Consider the following 15986-nt stretch of genomic DNA (forward strand, 5'->3'; position numbering starts at 1 on the left):
CAGGAATGGAGAGAAACCCTTAAAAGTCATCAGAAACCGTGAGCAGCATAATAATAGAAAATTATTTTTACATAATTCAGTTTGTAGAGAATTCCATTCTGTATTTTAAAGAAGGAACAGCTCTCTTGGAGGAAGTCAGACTTCTCTAGAAGTCAACCAAGCTGAAAGTATCAAATGGAAGGCTTTCTTGCTGCTTAAGAAACCAACCTGGTACCATCTTTCAAACCCGCGTATGTTGCTCAACCAGTAGTAGTTAAATGAAACACACATTTTTGAGCTGCCTCCTTTTTATCTTTAAACAGCACGGAGATGGGAACAGCAGCGTACCTGCTTCCCCTCCAAGGCTTCAGTGATGAATAAACCAGGAAATCTCTCTCCCCGCTCTTCCAACTGAACATACAGTTTATCCAACCATTTAATTACCAAAATTATCCCGATAAAGGCAAACACAGACTTGGCACTCCCCCGTGCTGGCCCTGAAAAGGGTAATTTCGTCAACTTTTGTACTCCTGGTATCTGCTCCAATCTTTGATAACACCAACTCTTTAATGCAAGCAGTAAAGAACACGCGTAGGGTCTGGACATGCACTGCCAGGTCAGTCATTGCGTTCTAGGGTTGAAGTAGCAGCATGTGCTGCAAAAAAAACCCCCACTCCACGTTATCTGGGCAAGCTGAGGTCTGGGTACGTACAAAAGTGCACAGATTTTATTTATGCAGAGCCTGTGGAAATTAATAAAATGAGAATTCTCAACAGGAAGGAGGCCAAGATGATTTTGTTCAGGAAAAGGGAGATGTATTTTACTCTACCACTGGGTTTTTTCCCCTCATTTGTTTTATTTTGGAATTTCTGGATATCAGCATGAAACAGGCAGACTTTTCACGCTGGTATATTGGTAAACTCACATTTATAAGGAAGATACATGAAAGGAACCCATTTCAAAATAGCCATCGCGGATTTCCGAGTGGTCAAAGACAGGAGCATCCTTTTAGAAGGGAACATACCTGCTTCAGGACTCGTTTGATTACAGCTGCTAACGATGCTGTTGGGTACCACCGGAGTGGAGGAGGCCTGGATTCTGGACTGAGGTGGGTTGGGATGTAATGAGTTTCCTAAAGCCATTCCCGTCTGAGCGAGCATCCCGCAGCTCCCGCTGGCCTGCATCTGGTTTATTAAACCCGCCAGATGGTTGGTTGTGCCCGGGTTAGTACCGTGGACAAAGTTAGTGTTTGGGTTCTGGCAGTGCACACCGTCCCCTCGCAAGGGTAAACTCTGTGCCAGCGAGTTCTGGAGACTGCCAGAGTTCATACTGGTGTCTGCAAAATGCATCTGGTTACCAGAGCAAGGTAAAGCAGTATTGGAGCTCCCACAACTGGTGGTACTATTGCTGCTCATGTGAGAGCTCTGACAACTCATGGACTGAAGGAGCTGGGACATAGAACTGATGGGAAAGGAGCTTTGACTTGGCTTTCTTATCAAATCAGATCCAGCTTTGGAAACTCCAGAACTGTCCAACTGAGACTGTCTCAGCAAACTCAACACCGTGGTGGTCGGCTGCTTTCTTTTTCTCAGAGGGTCTTTTTGCTGAGACATCAATTTATCTCTCAGTGCTGCTCGGCCGCTCTGCCCTTCCGTCGTTGGTAGGAGCACGTTGGCAGCAGGAGGGAACATGGTATTTAAAGTGCTATGTCCTTCCGTGTTGCCACCAGCGGTGGCAACAGGTCCAGAATTGCTACTGCTGTTATTGTTGTTACCAGCAAGTTTATTTTGATTTGCTAGCTGTGCTTTGGCTGCTGCTGAGAGTAAACTACTTGCTGGAAAAGAGGCAGCGTTGTGCTGGTTCAAGATCTGATTTAAAGGCATTCCCAGCAAACCAGGCTGACTCTTCAATGAACCACTTCCAGCCGATGCAGTAGAAAAAACTGCATTGTTTGGAGGATTTAATACATTACTCATTCCAGCAATTAATGGGTTAGGGATGTCCTTGTATTGATTAAGTCCATCATGCTTGGTGGAAGGGCTAGATGGCATAGATGGTCTCGGCGACCCTATTGTTGACCTTGGGGACCTGGGAGGAACTTTAATACCACTACAGGATGACTGTGGTCCTACTGGAGGCAGCAGGAAATTTCCATGATCTGATGACGTGGAAGAAGAACGTGATCTTTGGGGAGAAACCTCGATCCTTCCGATCCCGGCTCCCATCATATGAACCGGGGACGTCACCGGGGAAGGAGAGAGGGAAGTCGAAGCAGAATGCTGAACCCTTTGAACGTGACTGCCATGATTCATGTGACCAGGTTTGACAGTTGGCAAAGGAAGGTTACTTGGCAAAGGGACGACAGCAGGAGGCATGCTTACATTCATCACGGGTACCTGAGAGTGGACATTTGAATGGAAAGTAGTTGGGTTAATGATAACGGGGTTCTGATTCACCGGTTTGCTGGGAATAGGGTCAAGTATGCCGAGAGGATCCTTTTCTGATGTTAATGGCTTTTTCTGAAGAGCACAAGAAGGCGGTGGAGGAGGTGGGGGTGGACCTTGGGGTGGTTTATGGTGAAACATTGCTCGCGGTATTTCCATACCAGTCGAAAAGTTACACATGGGTTTTTTCATTACGGGGCTTTTTGTGGTCAAGGTTGGGGAAAGAGGTATATTAGTCCTTCCAGCCATTGCACAGGATGACTGTATGGGAGAACCATGTAGCATTACTGATGGTGGAGACAGAGGTGTCCTGTTCATGTGAATAGGACTAGAGTTGGGTGCTCCATGAAAATTGGGATTGTTCCTTGTGAAAACATCAGGGCTTCCAAGTGGGTCAGTCCTAGGAGAGATTGAGCCATCTCCGTATATCTGTGATCCTGATGAAGCTGGACTGGGCATCCCACCATGACTGCCACGATACGGAGACTTCTGTCCAAGTTCATTACTACCCAATCTCTGCCTGGGATAGACAGAATGAAGTTCTTGTTGCTGGCTTCCAGCCATTTCTTGCACGTAAAGCCTACCCATGGCATTAGATGCCCCTATCATCAACTTGAAAGGAGTCTTACATTCTGGCATCACAGAATTTGTAATTCCTTCATGCGATTTATTCCTCACTGATCTCGGAGTTGCTGCTCGAGTAGGAACTACTGGAGTCGCACCTGATGTTAAAAACACAACAGTTACTGTTTGGAAATCCAATATCACACATTTCGGTGCAAAACTACTGAGAGTGAATATACTCATGAAAGCTAGAAAGCCTTTTTGGTTAAACTTTTATCTAAACAGATATAATACCTAAAATCACCAAAACCAAAGTTAAACTTTTGTCTAAACAGATATAATACCTAAAATCACCAAGTAGTTGCTGGAAAGGTGAGTGCTTCCCTACTACATAGTGCAGATAATACAGGCTTTAGCTCAATATCCCATATAAAGACCACATAAATATGGACAACGTTAAAGATTGTGTTTCTTAAGTTTCAAGCACACTTGCTACCTACAGAAATTTATTTTAGCGTGGTTCTTCTGAAACACCAATTCCTGGAAGGTGGGTTTTTTCTCTCCTCCTTTTCTCTTTTCCCTCTAACCATCATCTCCAGTGTCCTAGACCTGAACCTCCAGCACCACCAGTTTGGTTGCAGCTAGAAGGGCTGGCAGGAGGAGCGGGGAAAAGAAGCCTCTGGCACCATCTATTGAGTACAGGAGGAAAAAGCCCATCAAGGGTTGAGACTAATTTCTCCACGCCACAGAGAGAAGAGGGTGCTGCCCCACACTCTGTCCCTGATGAGGATGAATGGGGAGCTGTGCCATTACGACTTTGGCCCAGATTTCTAATCAGCCAAGCGCTTAATTGCAGAGACCTACGAGACCGTGGCTGTGCAAGGCAGGAGGCAGCTCCTCTGGCTGCTCCACATCACTCCCTGGCACCACGGGCACTGAGTTCCAGTCCTCTGACTTAATCAGTTCCTAGGAACTGCCCTGTATTTCTTTACTAAATTAAGGCTTTACCTGCAGCTTCTCCAACGACCTTTTCTTGGGGTGAAGATGCTAAATTTAAGGGGCTCAACCTTCTATGCTGGTTTCAGGATAAAGGCCCTGGGGTTATCTGCACACACACGCACATGAACCCCTCTACAATAGAAAAATTTCCAAGAAATCCCATTTTTGAGACTCCTACAAGCACAAGACCACTCTCCTTTTCTGCCCACTAATGTCAGTTTTATTTAAAAAGATATGTTTTTCCCCAATGGTTTACTTTAAGAATACCATCACAAGCAGCTCCGGGGCTGGCAGACTTTCTGCCAGTTTTGCTGCTCTGGGAATGTGTAATTGAGCTCAGAGTGCTTGGCATGAAGCCCCCGAATATGCAAACTTGAACTTGAGTAAAGAGCTAATGATTTCATGTTCAAATGAATTCAGATGTGCCTTTAAATTCCTCTGCTCACAAGAACCCAATTCCCTTCTTTCCTTCAGCCTGGCCACAGGAGACAGATGGCACTGACAATCCCGCCTTCATCCTCTTTGCTCAACCAGCTACATCAGGACAGAAACAAACATATTACCTTGCCCAAAATACAACCAAAGTCTCATTTAGGGGACAAATCTCAAGACTGAACTGCAAAACAAAATAGGTAGGAGAACCCTCACCTCGAATGCTGGACCTAAGCAAATGGTCAAATTAAGTGTGCATAAATGAAGACATTTCGTTTACAAAAGCAATTTATTAGGAAATTTTCTTCTTTGCTTCAGTACACAAAATTCTGATCAACAGAAAAGATAAGACCACATAGATGTGACTTGTGTCCTTAATATTTAGTTGGTTTTGCCTCCTTCATTTTGCTAATTTTTTGAAAACAGAAATGTAATTTTGGTACTACTCATACAGAATAAAAAAAAGAATTAATAAGGATAAAGCATAGTAATTTGGGAAATTGCGCTGTTTTAAAAACATAAATTACATCGCAAAAACCAATTTAAACAAAGTGTTAAAATCACATGTAGCAATTTGAAAATGCCAGGGCACATCAGTAACTTTACACTGTTGACCTATTTATTTTTATATCCTTAAAATTTTCCACTTTAAATCGGGGATTAGCAATTAGCCAGCTGTTATTACAGCAATAGAGGGGTGCTAAAGATCCTCAGATTATCAAGGACCACTTCCCAGAAGTTGCATGGATCACAGTATGGAACTTGAGGATCTTCAAGGTCCCTTCCAACCCAAACCATTCCATGAATCTATGATTTACTGAGCTCTGTCTTAAAAGTAACTTCGCTCCTTTGTCCTAACCATTTGGATTTTTTGAGCCTACTTCAGAACTTTTTCTTGTAATCCTTAGAAAGTAGCTAATTTTCTGTTGAAGTTTCTATGCAACTCTGGTTTTTAGCTGTTTCTTTCAGTGCTAACCTTCTCCTTTAACTTAAGTAGTTTTATTTTCTGGTGCTGATTCTCCTTCATTCATGCTGTCTTTACCCACAGCAATCGTACCTCGTTTCAGCCACCTCTTTGCCAGGTTGAACAAGTCAAACTCTTTCATAAAGTGGGATTTGCAGTTCACCAAGAGAAAAGCCTCTGCTTCTCCCAGAGCCACATTGATCTGCACCATTCCACCATCTGGTACCACTTACAGCCATCTTTGATCAGCTACTCTATCCAGGTCTTCTTTCTCAATAATTTACAGCTAATAGCTTTTTTTTTTTCTTTTTTTTTTTTTTTTCCCCACCAGTCCCCCGGTGAATAACCTTACAATTAATAGGATTTGTTGCTATACCTTTCCTTTCACTCCAGGTCTCAGTGATCCCCCAGTTTTTCAAGATGTTTTGATCTTCTCTTGTTTGGCTAGCTTCAGCCATCAACAAATTATCCCAGTTTTCCTTGATATGGATAATTAAAATGCTAATCCAGGTTGGTCCCCAAAAATAATCCTTGAGAAATTACTGTGGAGATCTTCTCTAGCTGTATATTCCGCCTTGCAATACAATTTCCCATTTAGCCAAGTCCTTAGCCACATTCTAATCCCTTTATAATCACTTTATTCTGCTTCTCTAATTTCCCATGTGACAGAATATCAGACATATTACTACAGTTCCAAAAGATGAGAGCTAATGTATTTTCTTTGTCTAGAACAATCTGATATCTTTTCCAAGAAAATCATGCTTTTAGTCTGGGATGACCTGCTTTTTAGACTCATTTTCTATCTACCTACATCTCTCTAATTACTACCTCTATTTTTTCCTTTAATCCGTTTACTATCGCGCTCATAGACACCGAAGACTTTTGGTGGGTGTTTCTGTAGAGTAATGATATATATATTTAAAATTAAGTAATTATACTCACTTGTTCCACCACCAGGACTAGTTAGAACGAGTGAAGGATGTGGTGCTTCCATGCTTTTATGAAGTGTAGCCACAGCAATAATTTTCCTTTTGTGGATGCATAGTTTGGTGACGTCTTCGTCCGCTTTAACATCTTCAGCAGTTCTCTGCTTCACAGCAGCTCCAGGATCAAAATTAAAGACCTGAGAGTAAAAATGCCAACGTTTAAAAGAATGATTGTAGGCAGAAAACTCAACGAAAATAGAATTAAAACAGAAATGTTGCATAAAATTAAATTTACTTCTGTTTCTTAGAGGTATCTGACTGCGTTCTCAAGAGATGCAATAGAAGTCAGGGTCTTGTTCTGATTCTCACGTGTTAGCACGATGCTGTAGATGGGTAGGTTTCCAATTTAATAGGAAAATGTTAAAACATGACAAAAACCAAGTCAGATCTTCTCCACGAGGGGAGAAGGCAGAGGGAAGATTCATTTTGTATTTTATGGTCAATCTCTGGATGTATAGCGCTTATTTTATACACATGATCTGAACAGAGATTAAGTCAAGGCACAGCACATCAGCTGATAGAACTGATAAGGATGCAAAATGATGCTTTTTACCTTGGGAAGAACAAGAGGACATTCTAGGCCACACTTGCATGTTCCATCAGTCAGCAAGTAAGTCTTCACCTGCTCCAAGCAGGATAATAAAGACCCACTGGGACTGTAAAGGAACAGAAATGATGAATACAAGCTATTTGATAGGTCATGACTTCTATCTGCCATTCTAACAGCTCACACAGAGAGTGGTTAAAATAACACAACTAAGATTTCATGTTTTGTTTCATAGTACTTCTTGCCTTTAGTCAAGAACTGAGATGATACTTATAAAAAAACAGCCAAAGAATTTTTTTAAAGGAAGCTTTTATTATAGAAAAACAAACACTGTGAGCGCAGAGAAAAGAAAATAAGTGAGATTATTGATATTTACTATTCACATTACAATCCTGCTTGAAAGCCTTAACAACACTAAGGTTATTTTTCTCCCTTTTTTCTCCTATAAAGTGTAACACACAGTCCCAGTCCCCACGGACCTCCTCCCCCCTCTATCACATCACTCAGCTCCACGCAAGGACGATGTTCATCTGCACCTCTTAGGACTAATTTAAGAAGAAAAAACACATCCAAAACCGTGTTTGAAGAAGAAAGAGAACAGGGGGCTCAGTAACAAAACTGTTGTGGCTGGGTCTCTTGGTTGCATAAACAAATTTGGTTTCATTCAGCTAAAATTTCAACCCTTTCACTGAAAGTTAGAAGTATTACACCAAGAGGCCAGTCCAGTGAGTTTCTGATAAACTGCACTTGGATTTCTCTAACTCCCACCAGAAAATCATTATCTCCATATCCAAAAATAGGACATTGGAAATTCTGTTACGGCAAAATCACTAATTCATAAGATGAAAAAAAAAGCTCTTGTGTCACAAGCCTCTGAATTCCAGATTGCTCTTTATTACTTGGCCGCCTAAACTGTTTATCGGGGAAAGAATGCAATGATTTATGAGGACTGGCTAAAACACCGGGTCTTAATGGCAGCTGTAAACAGCCCTTATTTTAACAAAAACAACTTAAGTGGAATATTTAACAAAAACAACTTAAGTGGCATAGTTTGGATCACGAAAACAGCCAAAACTCCAAACCATGACGAACTTTTGTAGTTAAACCCCAATGTATAAACACTTAATTCTGCACGAGGACTAAGTCACGCATAAAGCAACACCTCCAAGTGACATTTAGTTATGCTGACAGTTTCAGTAAGTAATTTATTTGCCAGACTTGTCCTGAAACAGTTATTTTAGAGAGAACTGCCCAGGTCAAATAAGTGCAACAGTGACAGTTCTGAGAGTAGAGCAAGATAAAAGAGCAGTCTAAAAATAACAGCACAGGTTTGCAGTGGTAGATAGGTCAGAAGGTCAAACTTTCCTTAAACTGAAATACTTGGGGAGCAGGGGGAAATGACTCTTTATTTTTATTTATTTTAATTTCATCTATAGACTGGTTAAACCACGATTATCACATTTTAACTCAGTGAGCATCGTTTGTTCTCTACTTTGGCTCTGCATCTCCAGTGTTGGCTGATGGCTTTGCAGGCCCTCTCTTACGAGGACCGGCTGAGGGACTTCCAGGGAGACCTTCCAGACCCTTCCAGTCCCTCAAGGGGCTCCAGGAAAGCTGGGGAGGGACTCTGGATGAGGGAGGGGAGCCCTAGGAGGAGGGGGAAGGGTTTGACCCTGAAAGAGGGGAGATGGAGATGAGCTGTGGGGAAGAAGTTCTTTGGTGTGAGGGTGGTGAGAGCCTGGCCCAGGTTGCCCCGAGAAGCTGTGGCTGCCCCATCCCTGGAGGGGTTGAAGGGCAGGTTGGAGGGGGCTTGGAGCCACCTGGTGTGGTGGGAGGTGTCCCTGCCCAGAGCAAGGGGGTTGGAACTGGATGTTCTTTAAGGTCTCTTCCAACCCAGACCATTCTATGATTCTATGACTTTCCCAACCTTTCCTGCCCACGCAGGCAGGAGGCCCACACTTCAAGATGTTCTTCCTACCAGAGAAACTCAGATTTGCTCTGCGTTATCCCATCTACACTTTCTACAATGCTTAAAAACTCACATTCCTGGGAGTACGCTCCAGAGTCAGGACGCCTTTTTATTTGCAGACCTAAGTAACTGCAAAGTATCTTTTGCGTGTACAGATTTTCTCACACTTCTAGACTGCAAAGGATAATCACCTCTGTATGAAACTACCAGCTTTTTTTTTTTGTCACTGAGGTCATCCAGAGGTTTTCAGACCCCAAAGAAACAAAAAAACCCCAAATTATAAAATATATTAGGATCTGTTTCTGAGAGTTCTGACTTCTTTTCTTATCATTGAAGAGCTTTTCTTAGTTTATTCCACTGATGATGAAGCCGAAGAAAAGATCTAGGTCCTACTTTAAGGCTGTAGTACTGTTTTACTAAGAAAAGCACTGAGACTGAACTCAGTGCTTTAACCAGGTAATGAAAAGTAGTTAATTAATGGATTTAATCCAAAGCCACTATTGACAGTTGACAGAAAACCATCCATGCTTTATAAGGAAGCACAAATAGAATGAATCCTTATCCAGCTGGGATCATCTATTGCAGTTAAATCATATCAGATCTTAATATATACACTAATTTTCCTTTAGGTATTATCTGAGTCAATATTGTTTGACCTTTCAGTCTCTCAATAAATGCTGTGCATATTTTCAGGGCAGTTGTTCCACCCAGCACTAGAGCAGGTGACCCAGGGAGGTTGTGGAAACTCAACCCTGGAAGATGGTGCTGGTGAAACTCAAGGCCTGACCCAACTGAGTGCTGCAGATGCTCCATGTCAAGCAGGAGCTTGGACTACTTGACTTCCATCCTTTCCAACCAACGTGTCCTACCCTGTGTCTTTCACCAAATAAGAATGGAAGAGCCGTGGACCACACCAAGTGCGTTGTCCAGCCTTTCCATTCATCGGAATGGCTTAGGGAAGGCAACCAGAAAATTAACCACTGGATTAAAGGGGAAAAATAACATAGAGGGGTAAAACTTAGGAAGAGAAATGATACAAGTCTCCCCAAACTGAAACAGGGCAACTGGAAAACTTGATTAATAGGGTCAACTAGAATAAAAACAGTAAGGCGTAAATAAAACTGCGTAAGGCAATTCCAAAAAGAAATATTAAGAAAGTCCCCCTGAACAACAAGAACATATGAAAAAAGAAGATGGAAAAGTGAGTAACTGTCAGAATTATACGAAATTTCACTAGTTTATAAACATGTAAGACACATGCTTGAAGCAGCAGCACAAGCTTTGCGGCCTGCTTCTTCTAGCTGTGGAAAATGATGTTCAAAAGCAGGTAGGATCGTCAGGTAGATAAAAATCCCAAAGCACTGGATGTCCTGACCGCTGGATACAGAGAGGATAAGAAAAAAAAAAAAGCCCAACTCACAACTTTTTTAGTTCTCATTGATTTTTTAACTAGGGCAGAGGCCCAGTAAATTATAGCTGTAATGAGAAATACAAGGGGAAGGCGATTTTTCTTTGACGTGCGTATCACTGACATGGATTTTGTGTGATTCTGCTAATTGAGAATATAAACAAGAAATCCTGGAATGCATTTGATCTTTTATGGTAGTTCAGTGTAAAATTGGAGTATGCTCTGACTCATTAAAGAACTTTGTGTTGGTAATACATAAAATGTTGTGAAGAAGTGGTTATTTTAACCACAGAAGAGAGGAATAAGATTAAGCAAATAACAGGCTGATAACCATTTAGACTTCTGTGATGTAAACCTGATGCACCCGTATTTTGTTAAGGCTAACTTTGATCTTTTTTCCAATAACAATTAATTTGTAGTCTGTTTGTCTGAACACATTCAGTTAATAGTGATTTCAATGCCTTTCTTTTGTGACTGTTCCAGGGTGAAGCAAAAAAAAATCCAATAAGCTAACAAAGTAAACAAATAAAATACCTAAAACTTTGGATTTAGCTTGTGTTCTTGTTTTTTCTGCATGAGCAATGTAAGGAATCCACAGAAGTCAGTCTTGCTGGAGAACATCAGTGATAGTGAACACGGAGCCTTCACAAGGCATATCAAAAGAGGTCTTTTCTGCAGCTACTAAGCATAGAGTGATTAAACTTTCTTTCAAAGAGAGTTAAGGAAAACACAACAGTTCTGTGGCTGACAGAAGAAGGAAGTCTCACCCTACCTTACCTGCCAAGAGGTGTCTGCAGCCCAGATCACTGCTTTCAACTCCACCAACAAAGGCTCTTATCAAAAGCCTGTGTTGGGGCAAGGAAAAGGCAATGCCTATGCTCCTGGGGGTGGGCAAAAGACAGCAGAGATTTCTCCCCATCCCAGGTGTGACACATCACTAAACCTCTGCTTAGTCTCATCGTAAAAGGTTTGAATAATAAAGGTGTTAAGGAAGGTTAAATCTGCTGCTCCTCAGCTTTAAAATCCGTATAACAATAAGTAATAAAGAACTACTCATGCCTAAAGCAAAATGTACAGGAAGGATTATCAAATTTTCAAGCCCAAGCGATATTAGATTTCAAAGTACGTTAAGGGCATGCAAATGGCCCAAGTGACATAGGTGGACTCCACTAATAGCAGCAGAAAAAAAAAATGATCTCGTGCCTCCAAAAGAACAAGCCGTGGAAGATTTTGAGTACAAAAGATTAGCTGAGTCACGACTTCACCACACGTTCTGGCCAAACGACAACGAAAATGAAATGAGTAACCCCCTGAGATCACCTTACCTGATGTAGAGCACTCCACTTTGGTCCACCCGTCGCTGCCAACCAACGGGAACTTGCACTGCTGGTGGCCCTCCATCCGTGTCCCCTCCGTCACACTCCTTTCCACCATTCATTTTTCTGTTTCTGTTTATGAGTCTTCAAAGATATCAACAGTAAGATGATATCCTTTTACTACATGTCATCATGGCCTCCCAAAGAAGGCCATTCAGAACACCTTTCCCCAAACTGTACAAAGTGCATTGGGAGGCTCCGGCTCAGTTTGAAACCAAGTCCTTAAAAGTGGCCATTTTTGTTAATGAGTCACTTTCCCATTATAATCCACATTAAATATGCAATGTTTAACTCCTTATATATTCATAAGGATGAACTACATAGATAAAAATTAGTGCTTCCAACTTGGGAAAATCATAATTCACCAATCCTTTGTTACCTGTCAGAAAGGAGAATGGGGAAAAGGAGAATTTCTAGTTCAACAGCATGGCTCCAAGCTTGATGACTGTCTAAGATAACTTGTATTTTGTGAAAGCTCGTCTCATTTTTATAAATATGAGTCAGATCTAATACCTCCAGGTATTATACCCTTTATATGCCACATTCTTTTTGTTTTCTTTTTATCTTCCGTTCATTATCCAAGTTGTCTTCTTGAGTTTCTTTCATGACTCCCTGGCTCCAATAAAACAGTCTGAAAAATACAGATATAGAAAACACATGAGCCATTTGCTGAAGCCTTTCAGCCCAGTTCAGTAACTCATGAAGATGTATACAGCTGCATCCATTTAAAGAGCTTAGAATCAAGATTTTAAATGTCAATGAAACCATGAAAATAAGGCTTAGGGTAAATATAAACCTGCTAGCAAATTCTATTTATATGTGGGTGCAACGGAGCTACACGTTAAAAGCTAAGAGCACAACTGTTATTAAATAGTTAATGTACAGTTTGGGTGAATTAAGAGATGTATCTTTTAACTGAATAGTTTCACATATGCTTCTGTTCAGAATTATCAACAGATGACTAGCTCAATTAATGTCCTTTAAAAGCTATTTAGAAAACTGAATGAATTGAATGCGAAGGAAGCTGCTTGTAGGGTTGATAATATCCATAAAAATGGAAACCCCCTGCATTTAGACTAAATTAAAATAATCACTTCTTACCAAAAACTTATATAATAAAAAGGGAAAAGCTAGCATTGATGCACTGATCTCAGAATATCTAGGAAAAAATTTGAATATCATAAGTAATTATATATATAATCATACAATTATACTGTATGAGCAAATCTTCAAGAAAGAAGTTCAGAATGACGCGAACTGTGTTATTCCCCACAAACAGTTTTTCAAATTGACCAGGTGAGACTTAACTCTTTAGGTTGGTTGTTTTTTAAGGTGAGACAAACATGGAATACATGATTCAAACAGTAAACACATCAGAAAAAAACCAACAATTCCAGTACTCAAGTGTAAGATACCGTTGATGACTACTGTAGGAATGATGCTAATGGGTTTTATTCGGAATCGCATGTCAATTCTTCTTTATTCCTATACTAACATTATGCTAATATTTTAAGACATAGTAAACGTTACTATAGACACGACTGATTTTGATAAGAAAAGGTTTTTTGAGATAGAAACGGAACATAAAGTCTTAGGATCCCACAATATTTCTGCAACAACAGTACCAACAACACGTTACATCTATATTTAACAGTAACAACAGCTCCTTTCTCCAAGACCACTAAAGGAAGACTATAAAGGCATAAATAACAGTCCTTGAAAATATTCCCTTAAGTAAACTTAGTACATCTCTTTAGATGTACTGTCATAAATGCAAAGTTCAAAAGGCTACATAAAAGAAAATAAATATAGTCATGGTGTTAACAAGAAGGATGTGGAAGAGAAAGGAGCTGGTTGGACCTACCCCCTTGACTAAGGCACTGAAATCAGAAGAATAAAGGGTGAGATTTTCAGAATAAAGGGTGAGATTTTCAGAATAAAGAGTGGGATGTCTGTAGGACGAAGCCTTCTAGAAGAGCCTGGCACTGTTTTGAAGGGATCTGTTTCAACTCTTCCACACTCTGGAGGACTCCAGTAGGATGTAACACTTAGTTGGCCAAGGGATGGGATGCGAAGATATAAGGAGGGATGAGGAGACCTTGCTGAGAAGGGAAGGGATGAAGAGACCCTGCTGAGGAGCTGATCACCACCAGTGGAGAAGTGACCCCACACCAGCGAGCAGAGGTGAGAGGGAATGTCACACCAAACACCTCACCATCTCTCATATGAAAACAATCTACCCTCTAATCTCTAAATCTGCTACATGGGAACAGGATTTTGAGAGCACTTGGCAACAGTTCAGGCCTCTTGAGTCCTCTCAGGTTTGCAGTTTGGAAGTTTTGGGGTTTGATTGGTTTTAGGCTGATTAAGAAGGCATCAGATGATGCCTCATCAAAACCAAGGCAGAATTTACCTTCAAGTTTGTGCATTAGTGCTGAACGCTGCATTGGCATTTTTATTACGGGTCCTACCTAAGGCTAACATAGGGAAATAATTTCCCTATTTTCATGAGAATTAACTTTCTTTAACACAGTAAAATCAGGATCAGAAAACACATATTTGAAATGCTGGAAGCACATAGGGTAGAGAAGGTTGCTCATCTCTTAGCCCAGCCTTGCCGTGGCTCACGTTGCTATTTAGGGCAATTGCACTGGCTCCATTACGAGAAAATAATAGCCATCAATTTCTTTTTTGCACAAGATTCAAGAGACACTCTGAAGTAACCTTACATTTCTACTGCTTCTGCCATGCCCTGCCTCAGCCAACGTCCCATTCCATCACCAACATAATACTTATCATCATCGAGTCAGATAAACCATTTTTCTGCACTGCATATAGCTTGAAATGCTACTAAAAGAGGCAAAAGAATTCACTTAATCGCTTCTTCTGTGGGAAATATTTCAATATTTTTACTCACTACAGCGAAACGGAATTAAACGGCTGTTTCCATCATACACCTTCCGTCAAAGTTTATTATTTGTATGACTTTTTCTTGAGAAGTTCTAAAGAACTGTAAACTAACACAAGGATTTGCGCGATGTAAAAATTAAAAATGAATCAGAGCACGGGTACAATGATCCATTTTCCATTCCATCCTGGGTACAAAAATGCTTCTACCACCACAGTCACTCTAAGTAGAAAATAGTGAACAATCCTGTTCACACCCTGGAAATTTGACCTTTTATCTCATAATTTCCTGTGCTCATTCACCAGTTGGGGTCTGTGAGGACGCGCCGATGTGTCTGTGTGCAATGAATTACAGGACAGAGGGCTAAGGCTCCCTGGAAGCTTCTTAGAAAATGGCTAATTGGTGTGTAACTAACCATGTAGAAGGAAGAAGCTGTGGCTGCCCCATCCCTGGAGGGGTTCAAGGCCAGGTTGGAGGGGGCTTGGAGCAACCAGGTCTGGTGGGAGGTGTCCCTGCCCAGGGCAGGGGGTGGAACGAGATGATCTTTAAGGTCCCTTCCAACCCAAACCATTCCATGATTCCATGTTTCTATGATTCCATGATCTTCCAACTCGATTGGAGAAAAATCCCGTCTCTTTTGATGTACCATTTTTGCCCTCTCCATCAAAGTATTCTATCTGAAGTACTTTGGATTGGGATAGAAAGCATTTGGATTTTGGACCAAATCCAAAGTATTTTGGACGCTGGATTCTATCCAAAGGCCTGATTTTCATCAACCCATGTAATAAATACCTCTTCTCTGTAATCTCATAACAACTCCAGACAACTCATGTTATCTCACCACGAATAACACAACTTTCCACATCTAAATCAATTACTTCTTTTTTTTCCATGCGCCAAGACATGCCGTTTAGATTTGTTTTGCAGTCCGGTTTCATTACAATACGCTTAAAAATATTTCACTGGAGAACTATGCAAAACTGCACTGAATTGTTCCCTCTCCCTTTAGCCCCCTCAAACCCCTCCCTCCCATGGAAAATTTCTCCTTAATTTCCATATGCTGAAAGTATGTTTTCAATTTTTAATGCAACAGTCTCATTTTTTGAAATGTTGCATTTTAGGAAGCCTCTTTGCACACTCAGCTGTTAATCTTTAACAGTTTTTTTTAGTCAAGTGGTGAAACAGAAAACTTGGTACAAAGTAAAAAAGAAATTGAATTTAGATACTAATAGTCCAGATTCAGGTCTATCACGTATGAGAGGAACACCAACATAACATTTATTAATAAGTGGACATAGAGCCACTTGAGACAAATTCTGACAGCTTAATATTGCAAAGATGCTCCAATACTTTCTTTTTCTTACATAAACTTGGAAGTGTGCCTAAAAATTCCAGGTATGACAGAGAAAG

At 40.9% G+C, this 15986-nt stretch overlaps 1 protein-coding gene across 4 annotated transcripts in view; it reads right to left on the reverse strand.

Moving 5' to 3' along the window:
• Window positions 1-15986, reverse strand: part of MBD5 (methyl-CpG binding domain protein 5) — a 95081-nt gene that overhangs the window by 35612 nt on the left and 43483 nt on the right. For 2 of the 4 annotated variants that reach the window (XM_014941180.1, XM_014941181.1), the window contains exons 5-8: window positions 11618-12299; window positions 6922-7024; window positions 6325-6505; window positions 1004-3145 (exon numbers count right to left, since the gene is read on the reverse strand). In XM_014941180.1, the coding sequence (XP_014796666.1) occupies window positions 1004-3145; window positions 6325-6505; window positions 6922-7024; window positions 11618-11730 (2539 nt within the window). In that variant the 5' untranslated portion in view covers window positions 11731-12299. The remainder of the gene's footprint in view (window positions 1-1003; window positions 3146-6324; window positions 6506-6921; window positions 7025-11617; window positions 12300-15986) is intronic. The other 2 variants (XM_014941179.1, XM_014941178.1) reach the window with 2 other exon arrangements.

The sequence above is a fragment of the Calidris pugnax genome, unplaced genomic scaffold (genome assembly GCF_001431845.1).
Source record: "Calidris pugnax isolate Ruff unplaced genomic scaffold, ASM143184v1 scaffold60, whole genome shotgun sequence".
Lineage (NCBI taxonomy): Eukaryota > Metazoa > Chordata > Aves > Charadriiformes > Scolopacidae > Calidris > Calidris pugnax.